General features: G+C 51.4%; 10 protein-coding genes and 1 non-coding gene across 11 annotated transcripts; 8 read left to right on the forward strand and 3 right to left on the reverse strand.

Moving 5' to 3' along the window:
* Nucleotides 1–99: 99 nt before the first annotated feature.
* On the forward strand, nucleotides 100–2,390 carry AFUA_3G02000 (transcription factor domain-containing protein; the record flags this gene model as incomplete). The annotated part of the gene is made up of 4 exons (XM_743427.2): nucleotides 100–217; nucleotides 295–465; nucleotides 635–1,131; nucleotides 1,182–2,390. The coding sequence occupies 4 exons, from the start codon at nucleotides 100–102 to the stop codon at nucleotides 2,388–2,390; spliced, it is 1,995 nt and encodes a 664-aa protein (XP_748520.2).
* Nucleotides 2,391–2,597: 207 nt separating this feature from the next.
* On the reverse strand, nucleotides 2,598–2,669 carry tR(UCG)2. Its single transcript has one exon. It is a non-coding gene (tRNA).
* A 483-nt stretch (nucleotides 2,670–3,152) lies between these two features.
* Nucleotides 3,153–5,026, forward strand: AFUA_3G02010 (cytochrome P450; the record flags this gene model as incomplete). The annotated part of the gene is made up of 4 exons (XM_077804286.1): nucleotides 3,153–3,362; nucleotides 3,415–3,632; nucleotides 3,689–3,875; nucleotides 3,930–5,026. The coding sequence occupies exons 1-4, from the start codon at nucleotides 3,164–3,166 to the stop codon at nucleotides 5,024–5,026; spliced, it is 1,701 nt and encodes a 566-aa protein (XP_077660443.1). The 5' UTR covers nucleotides 3,153–3,163.
* A 2,299-nt stretch (nucleotides 5,027–7,325) lies between these two features.
* Nucleotides 7,326–8,956, forward strand: AFUA_3G02030 (ankyrin repeat domain-containing protein; the record flags this gene model as incomplete). Its single annotated transcript, XM_077804287.1, has 3 exons — nucleotides 7,326–7,543; nucleotides 7,929–8,118; nucleotides 8,510–8,956. The coding sequence occupies 3 exons, from the start codon at nucleotides 7,326–7,328 to the stop codon at nucleotides 8,954–8,956; spliced, it is 855 nt and encodes a 284-aa protein (XP_077660444.1).
* Nucleotides 8,957–9,629: 673 nt separating this feature from the next.
* On the forward strand, nucleotides 9,630–11,458 carry AFUA_3G02040 (glycoside hydrolase family 76 protein; the record flags this gene model as incomplete). Its single annotated transcript, XM_743431.1, has 5 exons — nucleotides 9,630–9,767; nucleotides 9,914–10,028; nucleotides 10,078–10,322; nucleotides 10,374–10,823; nucleotides 10,874–11,458. The coding sequence occupies 5 exons, from the start codon at nucleotides 9,630–9,632 to the stop codon at nucleotides 11,456–11,458; spliced, it is 1,533 nt and encodes a 510-aa protein (XP_748524.1).
* A 539-nt stretch (nucleotides 11,459–11,997) lies between these two features.
* AFUA_3G02050 (uncharacterized protein) lies at nucleotides 11,998–12,519 on the forward strand (the record flags this gene model as incomplete). Its single annotated transcript, XM_743433.3, has 1 exon — nucleotides 11,998–12,519. The coding sequence occupies one exon, from the start codon at nucleotides 11,998–12,000 to the stop codon at nucleotides 12,511–12,513; it is 516 nt and encodes a 171-aa protein (XP_748526.2). The 3' UTR covers nucleotides 12,514–12,519.
* A 173-nt stretch (nucleotides 12,520–12,692) lies between these two features.
* AFUA_3G02060 (MFS transporter) lies at nucleotides 12,693–14,925 on the reverse strand (the record flags this gene model as incomplete). The annotated part of the gene is made up of 8 exons (XM_077804288.1): nucleotides 14,199–14,925; nucleotides 14,062–14,139; nucleotides 13,587–14,006; nucleotides 13,383–13,532; nucleotides 13,027–13,335; nucleotides 12,881–12,975; nucleotides 12,754–12,831; nucleotides 12,693–12,707 (listed from the first exon to the last, which is right to left on the reverse strand). Exons 1-8 carry the CDS (start codon nucleotides 14,614–14,616, stop codon nucleotides 12,693–12,695), a joined length of 1,563 nt encoding a protein of 520 aa, XP_077660445.1. The 5' UTR covers nucleotides 14,617–14,925.
* A 538-nt stretch (nucleotides 14,926–15,463) lies between these two features.
* Nucleotides 15,464–17,914, forward strand: AFUA_3G02070 (transcription factor domain-containing protein; the record flags this gene model as incomplete). The annotated part of the gene is made up of 3 exons (XM_743434.1): nucleotides 15,464–15,551; nucleotides 15,605–15,659; nucleotides 15,718–17,914. The coding sequence occupies 3 exons, from the start codon at nucleotides 15,464–15,466 to the stop codon at nucleotides 17,912–17,914; spliced, it is 2,340 nt and encodes a 779-aa protein (XP_748527.1).
* Nucleotides 17,915–18,316: 402 nt separating this feature from the next.
* AFUA_3G02080 (allantoate permease family MFS transporter) lies at nucleotides 18,317–19,858 on the forward strand (the record flags this gene model as incomplete). Its single annotated transcript, XM_743435.1, has 1 exon — nucleotides 18,317–19,858. The coding sequence occupies one exon, from the start codon at nucleotides 18,317–18,319 to the stop codon at nucleotides 19,856–19,858; it is 1,542 nt and encodes a 513-aa protein (XP_748528.1).
* A 1,543-nt stretch (nucleotides 19,859–21,401) lies between these two features.
* Nucleotides 21,402–24,471, forward strand: bxlB (putative beta-xylosidase). Its single transcript, XM_743436.2, has one exon. The coding sequence runs from the start codon at nucleotides 21,996–21,998 to the stop codon at nucleotides 24,309–24,311; it is 2,316 nt and encodes a 771-aa protein (XP_748529.1). The 5' UTR covers nucleotides 21,402–21,995; the 3' UTR covers nucleotides 24,312–24,471.
* A 4-nt stretch (nucleotides 24,472–24,475) lies between these two features.
* On the reverse strand, nucleotides 24,476–27,627 carry AFUA_3G02100 (putative short-chain dehydrogenase/reductase; the record flags this gene model as incomplete). The annotated part of the gene is made up of 3 exons (XM_743437.2): nucleotides 24,476–25,805; nucleotides 26,527–27,244; nucleotides 27,297–27,627. 3 exons carry the CDS (start codon nucleotides 27,625–27,627, stop codon nucleotides 24,809–24,811), a joined length of 2,046 nt encoding a protein of 681 aa, XP_748530.1. The 3' UTR covers nucleotides 24,476–24,808.
* Nucleotides 27,628–27,760: the final 133 nt, after the last annotated feature.

The raw sequence follows: 27,760 nt of genomic DNA on the forward strand, positions 1-27,760 counted from the left end.
TCCACCCGAGCCCGGGGCCCCAGACCAATCTTTGAGCTGTTGTCCAATCACATTTCCAGTTCTTTAACCCTGTTTGTATTAGAGTTTTGTAGCCAACCAATGACCCTTTCGGAGTCGGGCAGATTGCAAGTTATCGACTGTGGGTTTCACGGAGACTTTTTGGTGTGCCGCGGCAGGCCCGGTCGGGTCGCGGATCTCGGATCGTCACTCTCGGTCGGTAAGACCGTATGATTCACACAGAGGTCGTAGAAAAATACTCCACGCCTCGATCTTAGCTTCACAGTAGCGTTCTAGGCTCGCAACTGCCGCAATGCATTCCGTTCCCAGACGTACAAGAACTGCCGAGTCTGGAGCTTGTTCGCACTGCGTTAAGACCAGGCAGCGATGTTATGTTGGCGTCAGTGGAGGCTCGTGCTCGTCCTGTCGTCGGGCCAAATTGGACTGTGACGCGCATGGGAGCACACCGTGAGTCATGCTCAGTAACCATAACCACGCCAGATAGATGGATGGCATTGCTGATTGTTGCAGTGCTCGTAGCGTCACCGAAGAGCCAAACTCGTTGCTCACATACTGTCCCGGTGTGTCACTTTCCGTAAGATATAGGGTATTAATCAGGATGACTGATATTGTGAAGAGGATATATTCGCCTCGCAACTCAGGGAAAGCGAGCGAGAATGCAACGTGAAGAGCGGTATGGCCGGGAATCCCGCCGTCTTATCAACCATCCCTCTCGACTACCACATCTCTATCATCAATCAGCTTTTTGGCCCCGGCTCCGCCGCTCCGCCGGCTGTCCGCTTGCCGAGCTACCTGGTTGGTCTTCCGGACAGGCTGCACAGTGATGATATCGAGTATCTTCGATGTAGTGGGGCGCTTGACCTCCCCAGCGAGACGCTCCGCAACGAGCTACTAAAGAGCTACCTGCTTTGGGTCCATCCGCACATGCCCATTTTAGGGCTGCATGAATTTCTCTCAGCTGTCGCCGGTGATAACGAATCTCATCGGATCAGTCTGTTGTTATTTCACGCCGTTCTGTTTGCTGCATCAGCTTTTGTCGATGAGTGTCATATCCGTGCCGAAGGATATCCTTCGCGCAGTGTTTTCCGTGAGAGTATATCCTGCAAAGTAAAGGTACATTTTGCCCCTGCCCCGACCACGGCGGTCCAAACTCATTTGTGCAGGTGCTTCTCGATTTCGAATGCGAAGATGACCGACTCGCTACTGCTCAAGCGCTTCTGTTATGGGTATCTCATCCTGAGCCACACCACGACCAAAAAGAACTCACCCAGCGGTTGGGTATCTGCATCTCTATGATCAGCTCGAGTCAAACTCAAATGGTCAAGGCAAACGCAAGAAAACAACAAATATGGAGACGGACGTGGTGGTCCATATACAATCATGTGCGAATAACATCAAGTAATCCTCTTACCTTGAAGCACGATCCAGAAAACGGTGATCTATGCGACACCCCTCTGCCCAGTACGCACGATTTCAGATTTGGTGCTTTATCCCCCAACGTCCAAACATTGGTAGGGAACTGCGACTTCCTCCGCGACGTGCAGTATCAGCAGTTCCTAGCGAGATTGTTCATTGAGAAATCCAAGCTCTGTCAAATAGGACAATTTCCTGGACCATCACGAGATTTGTCTGACTCATCCAGTCGCGTGGTAGGACTTGCAAGTGCGGAGAACAAGGCTTGCCCTACTGAAATCGCAGAGCTTGCCCGGAGGTTGGGCAGATGGCACACACAATTGCCACCGGCGCTTCGTCATCAATCCACGACCTCAACGGCTGTCACAGAACTGGAAAAGTTCATTCTTGTCCATCGTGCCTGGCTGCTCTTGCTTTATCTCGCCTCGGCGTATGTCGTCTGCACTTGCAGTGTGGGGAGGAACAGCCACGCGGAGGAACACATCCTAAACAGAATCAGCCTCGTCTTCGACGAACTGCATCGCTTGGGCTTCATCAATGTGCTTCCTAATCCCAGCGTCGCTATTCTCATGCCCGCAGTGGAGTTTCATATCACGGCTGTCGAATCGGCTTGCCCTCAAACGAACGGAGCGAGTCAAAGAATGCTCCAGCAATTCTCCGAAATCCTGCATCAGTTGCAAGGTAGCTCTGCTCTTGCTGGTCGCATGATAGAGAAATTGAACAATATCACGGCTACTGAAACTAAGGACGACCTGTCCAGAGTAATCGCTTCAGAATCCGCCATAGCAGAACAATCGGTTTCGAATGCTGATTTTGTCCTAGATGAAACTGACGACTTTTACAGTTTCTTGGAATCCGGCATGTCCTTTGCAAACGTTATCCCGCTGGTAGATAACAGTCCAAATATCGGGCTTGATCCTCCTCTATGTAACGAGAGCTATTTTTCACAATTGCCGTGATGCTTGTTAGCTGATCCACTCGTATCAGCAACTAATGAATGATGACTTTCTGTTACTTAGATATAAAGACCTTCGATTGATTGACATAACAATGGGTTGAGATTGATAGGAAATTAAATCGAAGAGCCGGGGATTCAAACCCTCAAGGATGAAGGTGTAGATCGAAGAATAAAAGCCGAGCCGAGGCTGAAGGAGAAAAAAAGGATACGACCGAAACGCGATTCGAACGCGCAACCTTTGGTGCCGAAAACCAACGCGCTACCATTGCGCCATCCGGCCGACTTGCTTGTGATATGGAAGCATCCAATAAGTGATATCCTTCAAACGCCTTCGCATTATTCCCAATACTTCGTTCTACTACTACTTGGAGATTATACAGTGTATCTGCTTGGTATACATAGTCTGGCCTAAAATAATGAGGGGTTATAAGCGTTAAGGCTTGCCATTGATGGCTCCTTCATACCCTTTTAGTTATTAACCTCCTCATCTTGTGCGCCAAGTGGATGGCTACTCTCCTCCACCCGTGCAAATATATAGTTCGCCGCTTCATCACCCCTCCTCCGGTAAACCCCTAGCCAGTATTGGTTCTTTGCAGCAGACCCCTGTTTGCTTGATGCTGCCAGTCAATCACTTATATTAAGAGCCAAATAATATTGCGCCTGGAGTTTACCAGGATGTATCCTACAGACCGCCAAGCATCCCCCCCACACGACCACCTTCTCCGAGTCCGATGTCCAACTTCTTTCTCTCACCACCCAGCTCAGGATACCTAGATGAACTTTGCGGACATGTTCCTGATTCTCTCCGTGATAGCAACACTTCAGCTGCTGGCTTTTTGGCTCCTCAATAAGCTCGACTACTATCGCATCAAACAATTTGCAGCATGGCCACAGCCAAAGCCATCGCGCATATGGGGCCATATGAAAGACCTCAACGCCTTTATTTCCCGCGGTGAACCGAACAGGCATATTGGCAAGTTTCACCTTGCATGTCAACTCTTACACTACAGACTAATATAGGGAAGATTATGTATTCGCGGAGATCAAAGCCCACCTTGGTAACCCACCGTTGTATCTCCTCGACGCACGCCCGATGCAGCATCCTTTGGGTATCGTCTGCAGCCACGAGATTGCAGAACAGGTATCCAGGAGCTCGAAGCAGTTTCCGTATGGTTTGCCCAAGACCCCAACGCTGCAAGATTATAAGTATCTAGTGGGTCCTCATTCGATTCTTACTTCCGAAGTATATTCACCCCTTAGCTAGAATGCTTGACATGGAAGGTTTGCTCATAAAGACAGGGCGAGGAATGGAAAAGCCTTCGCAAACGGTTCAATCCTGGGTTTGCGCCGCAGCATATATTGACCTTGCTTCCTCGCATACTGGACAAGACGGTGCCGTTTTTCGAAACGCTTGATCGTTATGCCGAGTCTGGCGAAGAGTTTAGCCTAGCTGAGACATGTACCAATCTCACCTTTGATATTATTGGTACAGATCTCACTGTCTCTTGAAAATTGTGCTGGTGCTCACATAGCGGTACAGGCGCAGTGACAATGGACGAGGACTTGGGAGCCCAGCTCCCCCTAGATAAACAGAGCGAAATGGTCAGGCTCTACCACGAGCTGACTGCAAGCTATCACCAAAAGAGCTCAGTCCGCGCAAAACCGTCGAACCCCTTGGTGATATGGCAGCAATATAAACTGGCTCGCAAACTCAATGCCATCATCAAAAACCACATCAAACGCAAATTCGCAGAATTGAAGGAAGCCAGCAGTGACGAAAAAAAATCTCGTAGTGTCCTCGCCCTCAGTCTACAGGGCATCGAGAAGCTGGATGCCCATGTCCTCGATCAGACTTGCGATCAGCTGAAAACTTTTCTGTTTGCTGGTCATGACACGACTAGCATCGTTCTGCAGTGGGCATTTTATGAGCTTAGCCGTACCCCTCGTGTTCTTGAATCCATCAGCCGCGAACTCGACGACGTCTTTGGACCTGATCCTTCCCCGGCAGTAGTTCGTGATAAGCTTCTTGCGCCGAATGGTGGAGAACTCCTCAGCAAGTTGCCGTATACCACCGCCGTGATCAAAGAGATACTCCGTGTATACCCTTCGTCGGGAACGGGGAGACTGGTGCCCGAGGGATCGGATGTGTATATTCAACTGCCAGATGGAAGGTCGCTGTGCATTGACGGAGTCCTGATGTACAATTGTGAGACGCTGATTCATCGTGATGAGACTGTCTATGGGGAATCGAAGGATGATTTTTTACCGGAGCGATGGCTCGGTGACTCCGGTGCTGATCGCATACCGTCCAGCGCATGGCGACCATTCGAGCGAGGACCGCGCAGCTGTATTGGCCAAGGGCTTGCGACAATAGAGGCCCAAGTCATTCTGGCTTGTGCGGTTAGACAGTATGAATTCGTGAAGATTGGGCTCGGTGAAGTCGCGAGGGACAATGCAGGGGAGCCAATTCTCGGTCCGCAAGGGCAGTACGAGGTTAAGTCGAAATTGTTCAACGTGAGTTTGCGAGTCTCCTTCTGGGACCTTTCAACAGCATTGACGTTTAAGCTAGACAATGCAAGTGACTGCAAAGCCGGTAGATGGAATGATAATGAAAGTGAAGTTGTCCTCCGGTGGTAGGAAAGAGCTCTGAAGATGCTACTTGACATCCCACTCTCATTATGTACGTCATACTCTGCGACTGAGACCGCTCTGTAGAAATGATGTACTTCAGTTTTGATCACTTCTCAGATGCTATCGCATGCAGTGCACTGGATGTACTAGATACCGTAACATGTCTAGCCGTCTCCGAAATCAAATAGAGCATTATGACGTGACCTCTATGAGACTTTTAACCCGAATGCCGTGCAATGTCCAACTCTCCTCGACTTCTTGCCCAATATGGTCGAACAGTAAGCGTACGGACCTGCGGTCTTCTTTGGTGCACTTCGGTGGACCTCTTTCCCAAGGCTCAGGCCAATTACTGACATCGATGTATGGAGTCGGCACCCACCCATCATAGAACACCCCATACCTTTCGTCGAGTAAGCCGATTCTCATTTCTGATTCCGCCTCAAATGGTACACCATGCGTCCAATCGCTAGTCCCAATGCGAAACTGGCGTAGACGAGGCAGCCGTTTTCGGAAAGCGTCGAAGTAATGATGCCAACGCTTGTTGTAGGGGCGGTAGTACCCTGCCTCCCCGTCTTCCTCAATGCGTAGTTCCATCTCGTCCTTTTTGAACGAATACTCATCCAGCTTTTCCTCAAAAAGACACAGATCATAGAGAATCATGCAATCGTCCAGGGACAATTCACTCAAGGTGGCTCCATGTGAGAGAATCCACTCTAGCTGGGAGTCTTGGAAGAAGGTAAAATTTCCCAGAACAAGACTTTTGAGACGCGGAAAGTGGATCTGGCTCAAGTCAAGCTTTGGACGAAACCCAAACCACATGTCGCAGAAAAGGGTCAGGTGTTCAAGAGAGGATGTGGTTGGTTTCAGCCACACTGACGGAAGCTTTGCAAAAAAACGATCGCGACTCAGGAAATAGACTGAATCTGTCCCGGTCCCAAAGTCCTTGAGGATCGTCTGTTGTCGCAGTATTGTGCTCGCTCACAATGCTTAGGCGAAGAGCTCGCAGATTCCGCAGCACTTTAGTGATTCTCTCAGATAGCTCGTCGTCTTTGATGTTGACATCCTGCATATGCTAAATACCCAAGGATTGCAGTGGTGCCTCGAGTGAAGCCAGCCATTCAAACAAGACACTGAGGGCCTTCTTGCGGAAGGCGACTGTTTGAGGAGGTTTGGTAATCCAATGATGCCTAGACACGCCGCAACGCTTATCAAATTGTAGGACAACGTTTTGCACTTTTGACAAGGTCTTGAGGCGGGAAATTCTGTTTTCGAATTCTCCGGGAAAGTAGGCTTCTTCCTCATCATCTGAGTCCTAGGTCTGTGAGCATATACAACTCGTTGGACGTTTGGAAGAAAATACTAACATACGGATGTTCACGTGTGTTGATATACACCGTTTTGACCGCATCCTCCAAACTTGACCCGGTCAAAATTTCATCCATAATTTCATAGCTGGCCTGTGTAGGATACAGTTTCAAGGACTCAAACAGCAACTGAGCAGTGACATACGAGAGAAGACGACACGTTTGGCGCAAATCTTTCCAAGATGATGGATCGACGTATGAGACAATGAGAGTAAGAAGCTCGCTGGGCAAGGCGGTGATATGGACCATTGTTGCTAAGAACGCAAGCTCTTTGGCAACAGAGCGGCTCAGTCGCTTAACCAAGTTTATATGACCTTTGAACCCTGGATTGATTCCATACCAAGGTATTCGGGATTGAGAAGAGAAAAGAGAATGTTTTCCTTTAGATCCGGCCGACGGATGATGGATATACACAGTACCTCCTTTGCTGCATCACGTGAAGGGCTAATCCCAGTGACTCTTGGCAGCGTCAACAAAACCTAATTAGGCAGTGCCCTGTGCATATCTCTGACTAATTATCTCTATGATTTTCTTTCCCGTCTGAAATATACTGTAGGAAATGAAGTACAAGCGTGAAGTAGCAAAAAGTCATTCGGCTTCAGATTTTAAATCCCACGGCCTCATTTCTTTACGCACTTCATCTTCTCCCATGCATACTACTCTGTTCCTCTTCGTCTTTAAGAAGTTCTGAGACAGCATCATCGCCATGGGAGAAATGGGAGACTTCAATTTACCACCAGCTTTGACGCAGGATAGCCGCATGCTGATTTTGTTCTATACCTTAATGAAGAGGCACATATCGCGCGTGATGTTCCCATTGGAGTTTGGAGCAGTATCAATGCGACTAACGCACCCCAGGTCACTCCCCTTCATATTGCCTCAGAAATGGGACAGAAAGCGGTTGTTGGGCTTTTGCTACAAAGAGAGCTTGGGTGCACATAATGGCACATGGAGGCCAGACGTCTCTGCATGCTGCCACATCGGCCAATCCGATCAAGACCGTCTCTCTTCTGATCAAGCATGGCGGGAACGTGAATGTGATTGACCCATGGCCAGAGAGTGCTCTACATCTATCGCTAAGCGACTGGATTGAAGCGGAAATTTGGAAGATTACACCTTCCCAAACAAAGATGGTGAAACGGCGAAACACCATTAGACTGTGCATGCATGTAGAGGGCCAAAGAGAAAATACGGTAGCTCTTGGACGCAATCCAAGTAAGAGAAGCCTCTTCTAACTTGCGAGAATGATCTACTACCTTGTTGAATGCTGCTATCTTTGCACAACATGGATCTTGCATACCGGCTCTTGGCCCAAGGAACAGACGTTAACACGGGTAAATGACCTAGGGTGGACCCCATTGGTGCAGGTGGCGCACCATGGACGAGACGACATCTTTGATTTGGCGGTGAAAAAAAAAGTCTCGATGTCAATGCAAAGATTCTTGGGGACGGGCAGCACTCTCATTTGCGGCTGAGCATGGCAGCGAACATAAAGTACATTCATTGCTGAACAGGAAGGCCGACCATCGTTTCCCCCGTGACAGGACGCCTTTGACATATGCTGCCAGAAACCATCATCTTCAGGTGGTATTGCTCCTTCTTAGACACACAGAGGGCGTGGATTTTGCTGATGAAAGCCTTCGACCCGCGGTGACGTCTGCGGTTGCCTTTAGTGATGTAGTGTTCCTGGAGTTGGTAATTGAGAAGGGCAAATTGAGCGACTCTATCCGTACGGTGAGACGACACTTCAACGCGCAGCAAGCATGGGAATTTGCCCGTCGTAAAGTGGCTGCTTAACCAATCTGCCGGTATTGATGAAGCAGGCAATGATAGGCGAACACTCTTATGCTGGCGGTATACAGATGTAACGGCGCAGTTGTTGAGCAACTTCTGAAGCACGGACCCAGGCTTGACGCCCGAGATGTTAATCATGAGACTGTGCTTCATTTGGCCTCTAGGAAAAGGATCAAAGGGAAGTATACCTCAGAGCCAACCCATGATACAGGTCCGTCACGCAAAACCCTGAATTCCGAATATATCATGAAAAAAGACGTCGAATGCGGGCACACTGTTCTTTCGAATATTGTAAGATTCTCGTCGAGTAGATGCTGACTTGGAAGCGAAGAACGCAATGGACGAGACCCCCCAGCATTGCGCCGCCATCAATGGATCTAGATCAGCTGTTCGCCTGCTCCTCGAGAAAGGAGTAAATGTCGAGCTGCACGACAAGTCGGCGCTTGTTCCCTTACTTTTAGAGGCCTCAAAGGGCCATACAGCAGTTGTCTGTCTTCTGTTGGAGTACAGTGCCAGTATTGACCCCACCAATGCAGATGGCGACACAGCGTTGATGATTGCCGTGCATAATGGCCACCACGAAACGATTCTAAGTCTTTTGGCAAGGTCTGTCGCAATAGACTGCGTCAATCATGCTCACCGAACCGCTCTGTCACGGGCCGCAGAAAATGACCACGACAAGATTGTCGAGATCTTGCTGCAGTATGGCACAGAAGTCGACTTGCCGAATCATACAGGCCAAACCCCACTAACTTTGAGCGATACAAATAAGAAATGAGCGATGTGTCAAGCTCCTTGTCAAAGGACACGCTGATGTTATGGCAAGGGACATTAAGGGCCGAACAACGCTCTAGTGGGCATCGAGGGGTGAGCAAACCCACAGAAAAGTTGTAATGTGCTTATTCGAATCCTCTATGACCGATATCTTGCTTCAAGCTGACTGCTGAAGCCCAAATTATGCATTTAGAGACTGACAGGGGTGATCGAGGGCATCACATCAGAACTGCATATGCTGACTTTACCACGCGATCGTGGTAAGATATCCTTTTATTGTCAGCGTACCTGATTTCCTCCCGCGAAATTGGACTCTCCAGGCGTTGGATGGTATGCTCCGTGGATGTAATTATCGTAATGCATGGTAATGCCCACCAGGCAGAAACAACAAGCCTTTCGAAGCTTTTTGGTCATCCAATAGTTCTCTGTTATTTGGGCGTGCCCCACTTGGACCACCATTTCGACCTCTGCTATCAACCAATCGCAGAATATTCTCCTTTTGATTTGAACATTGAATTTTCCAAGATTTGGTACCTGGAGGATTTTCTGTCGAGCCTTTTCCATGTTTTTCTCAATCAGATAAACATATCAGTAAAAAACAGTCGATACATCGCAGGGAAAGACAGGCATTGGTGTCGACTAAGTACACTTAGATCGTAGAACTCTTTGATGGCTGAATGGCATACGTCGGCTCGACACGCGGCGGGCCTATTATTGGAGATAGCGCCCACTCAAAGGCATCAGCCATCAAAATGTTTACCCACCCAGCCCCACAACCGTCCAATAGTGATGCGCTGCTTAATCTATTGATTTCGGTATGTTACGTAGTTGCAGAAAATGGGCAGTTTGAGAGACTATCCCGTAATCTCCTGGCGCCGGCCTCATTTGACGGCTTCGTTGTTCTTCTCTTATCAGAATTTCTTCGCCTTGGACCTCTTGTGCTGCTGTGACTTCACATCAGGAGAACATTGCCATGCGCTTACAGTCATTACCACGATTAGGGTGGAATGCCCTCTGGACGACACTGATTTTCTCATCGTTAGCACAGGCAATCGACGTCGATATCAACGATGACCGTATGTGTTATTTTCTGCAACCTATATTGCCGGACTAACACCACAGTAGAATCCATCAAAAACGCTGCCAGCACTGCTGCTTACGGCGCGATGAGTTACTACCATGGCAATGAGTCCGGACAGATCCCTGGTGCGTTTCCGACCAAATGGTGGGAGGGTAGTGCCCTGTTCATGGCGATGCTGCAATACCAGTACTTTACCGGCGACCATACCTACAACAGCGACGTGAGCTTGGGTTTGCAATGGCAAGCTGGAGACGGAGACTACATGCCTTCCAACTACAGTAGCTACTTGGTAAGCACGGTACCGAACAAACTCAAAGTGCGATGTGTCTGACGATCCAAGGGAAACGACGATCAAATGTTCTGGGGTCTAGCAGCCATGCTCGCCGCAGAGTTACAATTCCCCGATCGCTCGGAAGGTTACTCCTGGCTTTCCCTCGCGCAAGGCGTCTACAACACGCAGGTCGATCGGTGGGATACGTCAACATGCGGAGGGGGCTTACGCTGGCAGATCTATACGTACCAAGCGGGGTATACAATGAAGAACGCCATATCCAACGGGGGTTTGTTCCAGCTAGCCGCCCGTTTGGCGCGTTACACCAACAACCACACATATTACGAATGGGCGGAGAAAGTATGGGACTGGAGTTGCTCGTCGCCTCTGCTCAACAACAAAACGTGGAGCGTTGCTGATTCTACCAACATCGAGGACGGTTGTGAGAGCCAGGGGAATAATCAATGGTCCTATAACTACGGGACCTACCTGATGGGCGCGGCATATATGTGGAATTACGTACGTTTCCGGACCTCAACCGGAGAGTATACCAGATACTAACGATTTAGACCAATGGAACCAACTCCAAGTGGGCAACTGCCGTCGACGGCCTGCTCAACAACACCCTCGATATTTTCTTCCCCGCCAAATACGGCGGCAACATCATGTCCGAGGTCCTCTGCGAGCCGAACGAAGTCTGTAACGACAACGAGATCCTCTTCAAGGGCCTCGTCACATCCTGGCTAGCGTTTACGGCTCTTCTGGTCCCCTCCACCTACGACAGGATTCTCCCCAAGCTGCAGGGATCAGCCGTGGCGGCCGGCGCAACCTGCACGGGCAACGGTAACAATTCCTGCGGAGTGCGATGGTACACGTCCAAGTGGGACGGGTGGACGGGTATGGAGGAGCAAATCAGCGTCACGGACGTCCTGTCTGTCAGCCTCATCACCACCAAACACAAAGGTCCAGTGACCTCGACCACAGGGGGGAATAGCACCAGCAACCCGACTGCGGGCTCGGGAGATAAATCGGGGCAGACCACTCCTACCCGCAAGATCACCATGGGTGATAAAGCGGGTGCTAGCATCTTGACTATTGGACTCGTGGTGGGATGGGTCAGCTTGATAGCTTTTATGATCATTGGGGGGAAGTGATGAGCATGTGTTTGGCGCCGTGTAATTTTCTATCACCATCTGTTCATATATTCTCCTGTACATAGTAGATTATGTTCACTCGACCATGCGTAATGTGCCAGGCACTAGAGAGCTAGATTGCCGAGCCTATTGGATAGCAGTTATTGCTCTGCGACAAATCCATAAAGCGATTCTTAAGTATTATTGTAGATGTCGCTTTTCTTGTGTTCGACATTCGAGGATTGCTTATTCTATGCCCCCTGGCGACAGCCAAAACAATTACTCGATACATTAGTCATGACCACCAACAACATTTGTCCGCATCATGAGATCATCATCCCATTTAGATCCCGACAGAGACCCAATTATAGGTAGGCAGTTCCATGATGTCAGCGATAGCATTCGATTCGATTCGCCGAGAAGCTGTGATGAATTCGCCTCCCCGCATTCCCCCAGACTGGTTCCCCAAAGTATAGTCCCAGGGATTTAAACAGGGAGACCGCACCTCACCTCACCTCAAACAAATCAATCATCCATGGCCAACACATACTAAATGCACAATGCTCCGAACTCTCATCCGCACAGCACAAACAACCACGAGACCCCCCGTCTACCTCTACACACCCGTCCTCACTCGCTCCCTCCATCCCCGGCCCAATCCGGACGAGCTCGACCGCCAAACCCTCCACCCTGAACGAGCCGAAAACACCCAGTCTGGGACCGACGACGCTGTCGCACGGCACACCTCCTCCTATGACCCCTCGACCACCACTCCAGAGACCGAATCGGAGGCGCTCGAGGCCGAATGCAAGCTCCTCGGCGAGGTGGATCCCTTGTTCTTCAGCGCAGCGCACCGCGAGGTGAGTGCGCTGCTGGATCCAAAGCTTGAGGTAGCGGTGCATACGATTGAGCATCTGAGCCCGAGTGCGAAGGGGTGGACGAGGAAGCATAAGGAGGTGACGATCAGGAAGATCCCTGGGGCGGGGAGTTTTGATCAGTTCGAGAGGTTGTTGAAGGGGTTGAGGGATATTCAGAAGAGAGGAGGTGGAGGTCCGGGGTCGGCAGTTACTACTTGACGTCAGGTATGTACGACCGTGCCGAAGATGCGATATATTCAGTGACATAGTCAGGTCCTTTCTAATGGGTCGTTTGATTTGCAAATGATATGCAGTAACGGAGTTTGGAACTAAAATGATAGTTGAATTCCATATTAACTCTATCATTGGGTATATAGTCTATCGTGGATTATAATGAACTAGTGTGCAAGTTCCTGGTACAATTAGTTGGGCCCAGCCGAATGTATTGTGGACACTTACACTTGCAAATTTGCTCCTGGCGCGAATCTTGGGTCCAAACAGCAGAAGGACCCATGGGACGATACACAGCAAGGCTCCCTGTCAAAAGGTTAGCCTCGACTCCTCTTTCATAGACACAGAAACTCACAATTCCCCCGAGTAGACTGGAAGCGGCAGGATATCCAAGGTTCGTAAACAAGGCGTTGGTTACCAATGGAAAGACACCACCGAGGAGATTTCGACCTGATCGTCGCGTCAATAGTGAAGAACAAAAGAGCAGAATGGAGAACCTACAGCAAGACTGTGCCGCAATCGCCGAACTGGCGTACCGGTGATAGGTGTCGGCTAAATAATTAAAGGTGGCTAGGTAGACCGAGAAGATGCCCATGGTAGCGCATCCAACTGCTATCGTTGGGACAATCCATGGAATGGAGGGGTAGGACGTCCAGCCGAACCAGAACAAACCGATTGGCATAAGCAGGGACTGGATGCAGACGAAGTAGAGTCGTCGCTCGGCGGATTTGGGGAGAGTGACGAAGCGTTGCGCGAAGCTTTCTTGGTAGATGCTTATGACTGTTATGATGACGACACCAACGCACATGGCTGGAAGCTGTCAGCAAGGGTTATATCCCGGATGGTAAATGACATACAAGTAAAGACGGCGCCGCTTTGCTCAACGTTGAATCCATGGTTTGTCGCGAACACCAGCGGGACGGAGCCAAACTGGAGATATAGAACTGCCCAGCTGAAAGATACCCACAGAGAGAAGAAGAACACGGTTGGCTCGGTCACAAGTAGGTCTTGTTCCCGTGTTAGTATGGTGTTCGACGGATGGTAGATGGATGACAACTCACGGAACGGTCGATAGCACGAGATACTGATCATCTGTGCCAGGGATGCCCTCTCCTCATCACTCTTCACCTTCCACCGGATGCGTTTGACCGTCTCCTTATCAGACATGATGACTCCGTAATGCCCAGCACTCTCCAATTTTTCATAGTATGTATTGAGTGCTTTTGCCTTCCGACTCAGAAGCACACTGCCTCGGGTTTCTTTGAAGAAGAAATAGATGATAATAACGAAGACGGCTGAGACGATAGCATGAGAGTACCAGACCCATCGCCATGTAGTGTGTTGCACAACGGCGCCGGCGAGCATCGGAGCCAGCCCAGTACCGAAAAGAGCAGCACCAGAGAACAGTGCCATGGGGGTATTCCGGTCTTCCGCATGGTAAATATCGCTGATCACACCTCCCACCATGGTTGAGAATGTCGCTGCAGCTGTCAGTAAGCTGCGATGACAGGAGTGTCTATGAGAGGATTGACATACATCCGCCTACGCCCTGGAAGAATCGTGCAACAAGCATTCCTCCAAAAGAGTGAGTGCCCCCACAGGCAATGATGCAGGCTTTGATCGCAGATTAGCATTGGGGAACGACTGTCTATCATTCATGAGGCGAACCATACCGACAAAGAGAATCCCACTAGCAATGAAGATTGGCCTCCTCCCGTTGATTTCTGAAAACGGAGCCAATACCATCGGCGCCAACGCAAATCCAATGCAGAACAAAGTGATGCCCAGGTTATAGACAACCTGGCTAATTCCCCATTCCTTGGTCAGTTCAGCCGACGACGGACTGATTTCGCCAGCTGAGTAACCAGCCAATGCTGTAACTGCACAGGAGATCCATGTCATCATGGACTTGCGCCATTTCGGCCACAGAAATGGACTGGAATACTTCTTGAGATCCGGACATTCTGGGGCAGGTGACTGGTCTCGTCCCGGAGGTGATGTAATGAGTGGTGTCGGCAGAGGCGTGTCCAATTCTAGGTATAGATATTCCACTTCTTGGTTGCGAGGGTCCTTTTGGAGCTCGTTGTCCATGGTTGGATTATAAAGGAAGCCCTCGATATTCAATCACTTGACGGGCTTTACACTGCTGGGATGTTGCCTGGTTTCCTGCGCCATACACCTCTGCAAGCTGGTGATTTGGACAAACTACAAGTGATATAACAAGAAATGACTCACAGATTATTCTTATCTCCTTATGAGTGGTGAAAACTCGATCTGTTTAGCAGTAGTTGGAGAAAATTGGAGATGGTACTACTATGGACTGCAAAAAATCCATCAAAAGCCGCAACGCCTGCCTGCACTTCAGTGAATTGGAAGAACCTGTCAGGTGCGATTGGCAACGATATTCTCAATGTTCGACTAAGCTAATTGGGTGTTTTATCATCCTTTGCAAGTTTCCATTGCTACTGTGATGGCCCACCAAACTTAGAATTTGATATTTTCCATTATTAATCCCTCCACCTTCTCCAATTTGCTTGCAGGTGGCAGAAGGCGCAAGTTGGAGAAGCGCCATATTTGGACTGACTCATCCTCACATGCCGGAGAGAAAAGCATGTATTTCATGAAATTAACAGTGACAATTCAACATCATGGACAGACACGAGATAGCTACATAAATGTGATCATTGGCATATTATTACTAATTCCTCCTTTCCCCCTCTCTTTCCTCGGCGTCATGTAGATATCTATTCAAGTCCTAACCGAGATGCCGGTTCCGCATCCGGTCCCCATCCCGGCTTAGGTAAGCACTCCAAAACATTGAAGAGGAACGCACTGTCCTGCTTCTTGGCATTACTGACGTCTTGTGAGACGTCTGCAGGTTGGAGAGAGGCACAAGGCGCTTCAGCCACATAACGACATACTCTCACCGCGATGGAAAATGGTCAAGGCTGCCCGGACTTTCCAATGCCAGCGATGTTCTCGGACGTTTGCTCGGTTGGAGCATCTCCAGCGCCACGATCGGTCCCGTGAGTCGCATCCCCGATCCCCTCTTCTCCAAATCCTCTGACCGCTTCTGTAGACACCAAAGAAAAGCCGTATGTCTGCAAGAAGTGTCCAAAATCGTTCACTCGCAAGTAAGTACTGCATTGAGCCACGAGAGGGTCGGAAGAAGGGAGTATACTAAGTGTTTAGGGATCTCTTGACCCGCCATGAGCGATTGTCCCACAGTTCGCCGTCCGGTAACCACGACACCGAGAATGGCGACCATCCAACACCCGCCCCATCAGCCCCTGACCATGTGTTGGATGGGCTGAATATCCTTGCATCCGCCGTGGCGGATCGTACCGTGACCGCTCCTACTCGGGGACCTCCTCGCGGCCCGTTTCAGCATCCACTCTCGGCCAGCCAAGGTACATTCTCTTCCGGCCGGCCGGCAACCGCGGATCAGACGCCTCTCGCCGGCCATCCTATACAATCAGCGCATTCCCCCGGCACTGCCGAAGCGACTGTTTTCGGTGAAACTTTGTCCGGATACACTACGTCCAACGCATACGACGGTGACGACTTCACGTCTTTCCTTGACAGCATTCCGCTTCCCAGCCACCCTTACTCGCCTACATATCAGCCCTTGCCAGTATTTCCTGCCTGGAACTTCGATTCGACTTCCGATTACGATAATTCAGTTGTCCGAACAGGCACAGCGGACGCAGCAGTAACGCCCTCGAGCTCGGTGCTTCCTCGTCATGGGACGCAGTTGCCCTCTCTTCAGCCCGAAAGCCCCCAAACCTCCCATAGAGCGCGACAGCCGAAGGGGGCCATTTTTGTCACAACACAGTGTCGCGACAAAATAATTGCGCAGCTCGCTGATTACGCCAACGTCCTTCCAGATCCTTACATCCCGTCTCGACACGCTCTGTCCCGATGCCTTACAGGGTATCTGTCTGGATATCACGACCATTACCCATTCATGCACATCCCCACTTTGGACATTGAACATGTGAGCTTGCAACTGTTTCTTTCCATGGCAGCATTAGGCGCTCGGTACTGTCGGGAACCAGATACAAGTTTGAGCCTGTACCGAATCGCAAGGACCGTTACCATGGAACATATCCGAAGGACGTATCAGTTTCCTGGGACCGGTCAATTTTCCGAAAAGTTTAAACTTTCAACTACTGAAAGTCCTGAAAGCCAAGATCTTCTCGAAACTGTCCAGGCATTATTGCTGCTCCATTCAGTCTCATCATGGTTCAAACGCAATCCGTCCCATCACGAATCTCTCTTCATGCGCAGTTTTATGGAGACGATGCTTCGAGAAGGAGGACTGAACGAACTGCCTGAGCAGGATGGCTCATGGAAAAGCTGGATACGCCGCGAGTGTGTGAAAAGGACCTCACTCATTGCCTTCTGCTATCTTAATATCCTCACCATTGTCTTCGATATCACACCGCTCATCCTCACCGAGGAAATCAGTATGGATCTTCCATGCAGCGAAAAGGAATGGCATGCTCCCAATGCCGTTGCTTGGATGCAAGAACGTAGTCAGACATCGCCGGAACCAAAGCTACAAGACGCGCTCTCGTCGCTTTTCACTCATCCTACCACACCAAAGACAAACATGGAGACCTTCTCCTCTTTGGGTGGATACGTGCTGATCCATGCCATTCTACAGGATATCTGGCTTCTTCAAAAGGCTCGTCGCCTGCCTCTGCCGAGAAACAGCTCCTTCTCGACGGCGGAAGCCTTATCCCTCGAACAAGCGTTAGAACAATGGTGCCAATGCTGGGAGCGCAACCAGGAATCCTCGATCGATCCATTCAACCCTCATGGGCCGCTCTCTTTCACCTCCACCGCCCTCCTTCGTCTCGCATACATCCGTCTTAATGCGGACTTCACATCCGCACGGCGTCTGCAGACCTGGGACCCAAGCCAGATTGCACAATCACTGCGCCAGAACCTTTCCGTGCAGCGGGGCGACCGGCTGACACGGGCCGCCTTGCATTGCGCTCATGCCCTGAGCACACCTATCAAGCTGGGGATCAACTACGTAGCTCATACATTGGTTACCACCTGGTCGAACCAGTACGCATTGTGTTCGTTGGAATGCGCGGTGCTACTGGCTAAATGGCTTGAGAAGGTGACAGTGCCGAATCCCGATCCCGCCTTGACAGAGCAGGAAACCAAGCTTCTAGAGTTTGTGATGGAGATGGTTATGGAGACACAGCATGGAGCCAATCGAGAATGGTTACTGGAGAACAATACCCGGCTCAGTGCAATTGTCACTCGTCTTTGGGGCCGACTGTTTACGACGGATCATATCTGGGAGGTGGTCAACCTGATAGGGCAGTCTTTGAGTCGGTATGCCGATATCCTAGACGGAGTTTCAGGATGAACCTGAGCCAGTGTTTCCCTCTGAACCCTGTAGGCGATCTTTTATCATCGAAATTATAATTGGGAAGGATTCATTGATTACAAGACGCCAGCGGGGTTTTCACTTCCATCGTACCCGCTTCGAAGCGACCTAACCCTGGAATTAGTCAAGCAACCGAGGGTCGCAAGCCGGAACAGATAAGCACAATTTGATATCATGACTCAATTGCACACTGAGATCTGTTCTGCGATTTCTGGACGTAATGCCAAGACATCCTCGTGATTGCGTGATTTGATGTTATCATGGCTAATCGCTGCAAACTTCGAGTATTTATTCTCTCTACCGTGTATCAACTTGCCGGGATATTCTTATCTATACTGATCATTGATTCCTCATTGTCCTGGATCAGCACAACAGTTGACCATGGTCGCTACCACGGCGGTCGACTCTCCCCAAAGCCCGCGGGACGACAAGGCTCCAGCTATCAGAGTGAAACAGGACAAGCTCCCCACAAAAGGCGATGCAGCTTTACAACTTCTTGCCGGAAGAGACACTGAGAATGGGGTCCTAGATCCCGATGCCTCGCGCCGCCTCGTCCGCAAAATCGACCTGTACGTGATGCCGTTGATTTGCATCGTCTACTTCTGCCAATACCTAGACAAGATCGCAATCAGCTATGCCAGCGTCACAGGGATCAGAGAATCGGCACATCTCCACGGCAATCAATTTAATTGGATCTCCAGCATCTTCTTCTTCGGCCAGCTCACCTTCCAATTCCCCACCATGCGCCTCATTCAGGCCTTCCCGTTGGCCCGGTACGTCGCGACCAACGTCACACTCTGGGGCATTATTCTCGCCTGCATGGCAGCCTGCAAATCCTTTGCATCGCTGATGGTCTGCCGCACTCTCCTCGGCTGTGCGGAGGCCGCCATCGTCCCGGCGTGGGTTGTCTTCACGTCGCAGTGGTACCGCAAGGAGGAACAGGCATTCCGTGTGGGACTGTGGTTCTCCATGTGCGGCTGGGCGCAGATGTTTGGCGGGTACGTGGCGTATGGGGTAGCGGTTCATGTCGGCAGCGATCCGCACGCGGCGCTTCGCGGATGGCAGGTGATCTTTCTCATCTTAGGAGTCTTTACCACCCTGGTGGGTGTGCTGTTCTTCTTTATCTTGCCTGATTCGCCCGTCACAGCAGGGTTCCTCTCAGCCGAGGAGAAGGCGCTGCATGCCGAGCGTCTTCGTGGCAACGAGCAGGGGATTGGGAGCACAGTGTTCAAGCGTGAACAATTCTACGAGGCGTTGCGAGATCCCAAAACATGGCTTTATTCATTCTGGGTTTTTGCCGCGAATATTCCCAACTCGATCGCTACCAGCTTTGGCAATATCCTCGTCACGGGGATGGGGTACTCGGCGACACAGAGCCTGCTACTTGTGACGCCATTGGGTGCGTACGAGGTGGTCGTTCTGGTTGGATTGACGTACCTGGCTATGCGAACGAACCAGCGCCTGCTCTGGTGTATCATCGGGCATATCCCGAGCATCGTGGGTGCGATCCTCATGGCTACGACGAATAAAGCTCCCGCCTTGGTTGGGTATTATCTGTCTGGCGGTATCCCCATCGGATGGACGACGATTCTGGGGCTGACGAGTACCAACGTCGCCGGATCAACGAAGAAGATCACTGTCTCGTGCATCCAGACCATCGCATACACAGTGGGCAACATTATATCGCCGCAGACGTTTCAACACAAGGACGCGCCGAGGTATCTTCCAGCAAAGATCTCGATTGTCATTCTGTATGTCCTTATCACCCTGGACTTGTGTCTGATCCGGTGGTTGTCGATCCGGGAGAATAAGAAACGGGATGCAGAAAGGGAAGCGCTGGGGGATGCATACGTGGTGGAAAAGGACCATGAGTTCTTGGATCAGACTGATTTTGAGAATCGCGAGTTTAGATATGCGATTTGATCATAGTGAACTGTGTCAAGCTAAAGAACGAACTGATAATAGACCCTTGAGCCTTGTCCTGCAGCATGGCTAGAATAGGCAGGTAGACATACTAGCTCCATTGCATGATTCTATGCTACTGACCTATCACGATGCTGAAGCGTCCTCTGCACCCCTCCATTTTCTCCCATCTTGAGGTTTGGCACCAAAGCATGTTGTCGCAATGACCATCAGCAGCAAAGTTCCCTAGTCTGTCTGTAGAAGTTCATCCTTCATGAACCCACTGACACATTAGTGGGATTCAAACACGCAAGTCTTCCTTAATCGTCTGAGGCCGCTATCAACGCGACTGAGATGATAACCTTCACTGCTGAGGAGGCAAGAACTGAGCTCGAGCAATCCAAGGAGACTAAAGTTAGCTACGCGACAAAGAAAATTAAAGGTGTTAACGCTCACCCACCAAGGACAACCAGACTGCCACAACGTCGTGGAGTCGTCGCAAAGGTCCAACGTGTTCGCTGTGTTGCTGGCCCTGGCCGCTCCATGCGTCGGCGTTCTGAGTGTCAAAGAGAATCAGGCTCCGGAGCTGATAGTGCTGTGATTTGTCGTTCAACTTACCAAAGATTTGCGCAAAATGCAAATCTACTAGAGGTAAATGGACCTGGAAGCCAGGAACCATATATAGTTCCATAAGATGGCGCTCCAAGTGCTACTGGACTTCAACTTGATAATATTGAACAACTGCGCCGTTTGCAAATGGCATAGCCAGCAGGAAGAAAACATGCAAGGTATATTAAAGGATTGTGACTCGTACATTTTCGAGCTTCATCGCTGACACTGAGTAGGCCAGTCAATGTGACCAATTGCTAGTTAGACGTCGCCCAGAGCTTGGCTATGCCCAGTAGCCTTGAGCGCTTCTTGTTGTCTTCGGGATCTCCAGCCGGATAGGACTCCTGCTATTTGGGAGGATATCATATCTTCCTTAATCCCTATCAGCATTGTGGTCGTTTCAATAGTGACATCACAGTACCATAAAAATGGCACACTGCGCTGATGGCTTGTATCCGAGGATGTCCTTGATGTCGACGGCGGGAACGGCATACATGTTGGCTCAAGCCTTGATAGAAAGGAAGTTATAGTTCGGGTCCACGGACGAAGCCTGATCTGGTCCAGCCAGGCTTTGAAGGCAACACCGTTTCACTATTCGTGGATCTGAGTAAAGCCTGGCCGAACTATATCATTCAAAGTGCTAACTCAGTTCGAGAACAGTGCTTCGGCTTCATCAGCACACTCAGGACGGACCAGAGCCACCTCACAACCCATCACTCTACCACACCCAGAAGCCTGGCTACGCTCGCCGAGAACCTTCCAAACAGCACTAAGGCGCTTCCTCGCCAAAACTAATAATATCACTGCCTTTGAACTTGAAGTTATACTGGAAGCTGCAGCTACAGAGACCTAAGGCCCATCAACTGTGGCACAATATGGTTTATGCAGGAGTCATCCAGTCTGGACTTCAAATTTGTTTCATTTATTCCGATATAATGGCAAGGAGGGCTGTACAGATTCCTTCATTGTACTAGTATAGTTCAAGTTGACGGTGTCCGAGACTGGATTGTGTTGTTACTTGAATATCCCCTCGAACAATCGTCCATGCTATACGCATGTTTGCATATATGAGTCTTCGGGGATGATTCCATCGCACAGACGCATCAACTTACCACTATCTGCCAACATTAAACCGCTCCACGTAGCTCACTTGCTTACCAGTGTCAATTGAGATCCTCCTGCGGACTGATATATGCCGAGGAAAACCTTCCCCGAGCTACCACTGACGATCCCCCGCAATACTGCATATTCAGGCTAATCTAATCCCTGTTAACTGCTTCCTTGTGCTCATTCTCCTCACTATACGCCTCTTCAAGGATGCAACCCATTGTCCATGTCCAACCAGTGTGCAGGAGTCCACAGGACTTTTACTTGAATAAGCCAGCCGCCCTCGATCTCGGCTGAAATGATGAGTGATATCAACATGAGCGGAGAGCAAACACAATGCATCTGCCCACCGGTAGAACCGTCAATGAGCCATGTCAGTAATATATAAGTATTGTCGATATCCCTTGTTGTGGTCAACAGGAATCTCCCAACCAGCAACACAATGGCTCACATCACGTCATGGCACTATGGCAATGCCATCGCCCTCTTGGTCTCTCTGGCCCCTGGGGCTCTATCCCTGAACACCTTCCCGGACTGCAGCAGCGGCCCCTTGAGCAAGCTCGCTGTCTGTGATACGTCCCTCGACGTGACCACTCGTGCTCAGTCACTGGTGAACGCCATGACTTTCGAGGAGAAAGTCAACAACACGCAATACAACTCTCCTGGTGTGCCGCGTCTCGGTCTACCCGCGTACAATTGGTGGAGCGAAGCATTACACGGCGTAGCAGGATCACCGGGCGTCGAGTTCGCCGACAGCGGCCCATTCAGCTATGCCACCTCATTCCCCCAGCCTATTCTCCTGGGTGCAACCTTCGACGACGACCTGATCAAACAAGTCGCCACCGTAGTAAGCACCGAGGGTCGGGCATTCGGTAACGCTGGTCGCTCCGGACTGGACTTCTGGACGCCGAACATCAACCCCTTCCGCGATGCGCGCTGGGGCAGGGGACAGGAGACACCCGGTGAAGACCCGCTGCACGTCTCGCGGTATGTCTATCATCTCGTTGATGGGCTACAGAATGGCATTGGCCCGGCGAATCCCAAGGTCGTCGCCACATGCAAGCATTTCGCGGCGTATGACCTGGAGGACTGGAATGGCGTCGTGCGCCACTCCTTCAACGCGGAGGTGTCGACGCAGGATCTGTCCGAATTCTATCTCCCTCCATTCAAAAGCTGCGCCCGTGATGCCAGGGTCGACGCTGTCATGTGCAGCTACAATGCGTTGAATGGCGTGCCTGCCTGTGCCGATTCGTATCTACTGCAGACAATTCTCCGAGAGCACTGGAAGTGGGATGAGCCCGGTCGTTGGATCACGAGCGATTGCGGTGCCATCGACGATATCTACAATGGCCATAATTTTACAACGACTCCAGCCGAGGCCGCTGCTACGGCGCTGAACGCGGGCACCGACTTAGACTGCGGCACCGTGTTCCCTAAATACCTCGGACAGGCTGCGGACGAGGGTCTCTATTCCAACCAGACGCTTGATAGAGCGCTCGTTCGGCTGTACTCCTCACTCGTGAAACTGGGGTACTTTGATCCCGCAGAGGATCAACCGTATCGCTCGATCGGGTGGACGGATGTTGACACCCCTGCCGCGGAAGCACTCGCTCACAAGGCGGCTGGCGAGGGCATCGTTCTACTGAAGAACGACAAGACCCTTCCGCTCAAGGCCAAGGGCACCCTTGCTCTGATCGGACCATATGCCAACGCAACAAAGCAAATGCAAGGCAACTACGAAGGCCCCGCCAAGTATATCCGCACGCTCCTGTGGGCCGCCACCCAGGCGGGATATGATGTCAAATACGCCGCCGGCACAGCTATCAACACCAACAGCACCGCCGGATTTGACGCAGCGCTCTCAGCAGCCAAACAAGCAGATGTGGTGGTGTACGCAGGCGGTATCGACAATACCATCGAGGCGGAAGGCCGCGACCGCACCACCATCGCCTGGCCCGGCAACCAGGTAAATCTGATCGACCAGCTCTCAAAGATCGGCAAGCCTCTCGTCGTGGTCCAGTTCGGAGGCGGACAGGTCGACGACTCGTCCCTACTCTCGAATCCGCGCGTCAACGCTCTCCTCTGGGCCGGATATCCCAGCCAAGAAGGCGGATCCGCCATCTTCGACATCCTCACTGGGAAGACTGCGCCTGCGGGCCGCCTACCAGTAACACAGTACCCGGCAGACTATGTCAACCAGGTTCCAATGACAGATATGGCTCTGCGTCCGGGGTCGAACACCCCAGGACGTACGTACCGGTGGTACGACAAGGCGGTCCTGCCATTTGGCTTTGGTCTGCACTATACGACTTTCAAGATCTCTTGGCCGCGTAGAGCCCTGGGACCGTATAACACAGCAGCGCTGGTGAGCCGGTCACCCAAGAATGTGCCAATCGATCGGGCGGCGTTCGACACCTTCCACATCCAAGTGACCAATACCGGAAAAACCACGTCGGATTATGTGGCGTTGCTGTTCTTGAAGACTACTGATGCTGGGCCCAAGCCATATCCTCTGAAAACTTTGGTTGGCTACACTCGTGCGAAGCAGATCAAGCCTGGCGAGAAGAGGTCGGTGGATATCGAAGTCTCTTTAGGTTCTCTGGCCCGTACGGCGGAGAATGGCGACTTGGTGTTGTACCCGGGGCGGTACACGCTTGAGGTTGATGTGGGAGAGAGCCAATATCCCACTGCCAGCTTCACGGTTACAGGCAAAGAGACGATTCTGGACAGCTTCCCCCAGCCTCCGAAAACTCGGTGATGGGAGCCAAATTCTCGGATGTCCGGTGGTAGGATGCAGACGAGCAGATTTGCATCCCTCGTACAGGGGAGGTTTCGAGATACGTCTCAAGGTACAAAGACTCATGTATCAGTTTTACATATATCAAAATAGTCAGGCCCAATCATATGAACGCTGAAGGAATCTTTCTCATTGAGAGCCACTGGGTAAACGCCTTTGCCTTCTCTCCGAGAATCTCATGAATGTATTCAGGTTTCGTAAACTTGAGGTCAGGATAAATCCTTGCCGTTTAGGTAGCCGAGACACTCGGCATATTCGGATTATTGCCAAGGAGACCCCAGTAAACGAATAGCTGAAAAATGTTTAAGTGTATCTAATGACGTTCATCTGTCGGGTCTTCATCAGTTACGGACTCCGTGGAGAGACTGGCCAATTCAATCCAAACACATTGAAGCACCCGCTGAAATTACATTTCCAACAGAATACATGCGCCACGGAAGTCGACCTCCTGTCCTGCTCTACTCATCAACACCCACCAGCTTCAGCGACACATCCCACAGTCTCCTCTCCTTCTCCGGGCTATACGCATACGGGGCATACCCCGGCGCCCACGGACCCCCGCTCGCATCATACGCCTCCGCAATCTGCACATTCTCAAGATACTTCCCGCCCATGCCGTCCAGGGATCTACTGACAGCGGCCCAAACCGAGGTCGCAGCACCCTGCTGCGGGCTCTTAAACTGCGGCCCAAGCGTGGGGTCCTCAGTAAATCCACTCTGCTCCTCCTCCGACAAGTGCTGCACCAGCCCGGTCATAATGCCACCGGGCTGGACACTAAACGCACGCAGCCCACGCGAGGCATAGCGACGGTCGATCTCATTGGCTGCCCAGACCAGCGCGCACTTGCTCTGCCCGTACGCCTTCCACCGGTCGTACTGGCCGTCGAGGTTGAGGTTGTCAAACTCCACCTCCGAGTACCGGTGCGCGATGGACGAGAGGAGAACCACGCGGGAGTTCGCCTGCGGGGTCGCGGCGGCCAGAAGCGCCGGGCGGAGGAGGAGGAAGAGCAGGAAGTGCGACAGGTAGTTGGTGCCGAGCTGGGTCTCGAAGCCGTCCTTGGTGCGGCCCTCTGGGGTGGCCATGACGCCGGCGTTGGCGATGAAGATATTGAGGGTTTTGGTCTTGGAGTGGAGCTGGGCGGCGCAGGCGCGCACGCTGGCGAGGGACTCAAGGTCCAATTCGAGGAGGTGTACGCGCGGCGAGGAAGCCATGTCGCCGAGGGCGTGTTTGGCTTTGGGGAGGTTTCTGGCTGTGAGGTAGAGGGTTGCGCCGGTGGTGAAGAGGGCTTTGGCGGTCTCGACGCCGATGCCTGAGGATGCGCCGGTGATCAGGATCGAGGAGTCGGCCAGTTTTCCTTCGAGGCCCTCGTCATGGATGATCTGCATGGCTGTTGGGCGAGCATCCCCTGGGCCTTGGGGGTTCTTGTGAACGTCCGCGTAGCGTGCTGTCATGATGCTGTCGGGGTGAGTACACTGATTCTAAAGGACGATGAGAGGAATTATGCTTTGCAAGTGAAGTGACGGAGGATGAGGGACACCAGACTGGAACGGACTATGAGGCGGGTTTTATACAGAAAGTTGTCACATAGAAAGAACGCGTTCGGCTGGATGTCGAACTGATGACCACCTTAAAACCATCTTAACTCCAACGTCTCCATTTTGATTATTTAGGCTTCTTGCAACATGCAGAATCCGCGGGATGCAGCCATGCTTATTTCCGAGTTCCGGGGGTAAGCAACTCGACGATTTCACGCCAAGCGTCAGCTTACCCATGCAATTATAAGCCTCGTGGTCATCGATTATCATCCGGAAATAATCTCGGTCATTAAGTTCGGCCCTCTTTCTATGGCCCTAAAGCGCCACCTTCTAAGCCACTGTGTCAGTAGAACCTGTGGGACTAGTTATGCATTCAACGGCTTACGGAATTAGCGAAATGTACAGCCATTCCCAGCACAAAATATGCCCTTTCATGTGCCTAAATGCAAGTCCCTCTGGACTTACAGTATCTGCACTAGCTTGTGTGCAGTTGAAAGCAATCGTACTATTAAAAAGATACATATATAAAGGCAGAGAGAGAGAATACTGAGATGGTTTTCTGAATTACTAGATATACACCGGGGAGCCCTCCTCCTGAACATAGACAGGATCGGTATCAGGGGCTAAAGAGTAAAGATCACCGACGCTGGCCAATACTCCTCTTGCTCGACATCATATTGACACTCTCCTCATAATCGCTCGTGCCATGGTTAGGATCCTGATCGTGCGCATTCTTCGCTCCACACTTGGACCCATCTTTGCCTCCACCCAGCGGCCCATCAATCTGCATAAACTCCCGCTTATCCGTCGCCTTCAGCATATTCTGCGCCGCCTCAGGAACCCATCCATTAATGAAATCGCCGTGCCAGCAGTACGACGAGCCACACGCCAACTCCAGCGGCGGGGTGCCGGACCACCCATTCGGCAGCAGCTTGCGCAGATCGTAGCGAACGGAGAACCGCAGCTGCGGGATGCGCTTCATGCCGGCCGGGCAGCGGTTCGCGGGCCGAAAACTGCCGCTCCAGTTCTGGGTGCCTGAGTAGGCGTAGTCGAGGGTATCGGGGTTAACGCAGTCCGGGAACAGCAGGATGGACTGCAGATGGGTAGGGCAGGTCTTGGTCGGGAAGGCGGCGACGTCCTTGCCGCCGTCGGTGTTGGAGACGCCCTCGCACATCCACTGGATGCCGTAGACGCTTTCGACGTCTGCCTGGGACGCACCCTGGGCGTTGCCGGCGACGGCTTTGAAGTCCTGCGGGAAGGGGATCTCGGCGTCGCCGATGTTGACGTAGTAGGCGCTGAAGCGCATGGGGGTGATTGGGGCGTGTTTGCCGCCTTCGGTTAGGTACAAGGTTGGGATCCCTGGTGGGTTAGATTGGCTTGTAGTTTGGGAAGGAAGAGAGAGTAAGCATACAGTAGACGGAGAGGTCATTGGGGTTCTCGTTGGTCGAGCAACCGGCCTGGAGCTCGGCCGAGGTGTTGGTGTTGATGGTGACGGCATCAGATCCGAAGAAGCTGTGCATGTGGCTCTTGTACTGGCCAGGGAGAACAATCGGATCGATGTTCTTCAGCATGAACTGCTCGGCGACGACCACGGTGTAGGCATGCGCGAGACCGGCCGCGGCTACCAGGGAAAAGAAATACATAGTGAAAGGAATGTAGAGTCGATCAACGACTACACCGACCGCGAACAAATCAAGTGGAACAGAACGAACGAATGACTGGAATGTGACTGGAAGAAGCATGCAAGCATGGCGACTCGCAGGTTTATATCTGCATGGTCTCTACTCCCAATGGTGGCTACAGCAAAGCTTCAAGTTGATTACGCTCACCAGGCCAGAAAGCAGCCCCTCGGTCTCAAGTTGATGAATATAGCAC

This window comes from Aspergillus fumigatus, chromosome 3 (genome assembly GCF_000002655.1).
Source record: "Aspergillus fumigatus Af293 chromosome 3, whole genome shotgun sequence".
Taxonomy (NCBI): Eukaryota; Fungi; Ascomycota; class Eurotiomycetes; order Eurotiales; family Aspergillaceae; genus Aspergillus; species Aspergillus fumigatus.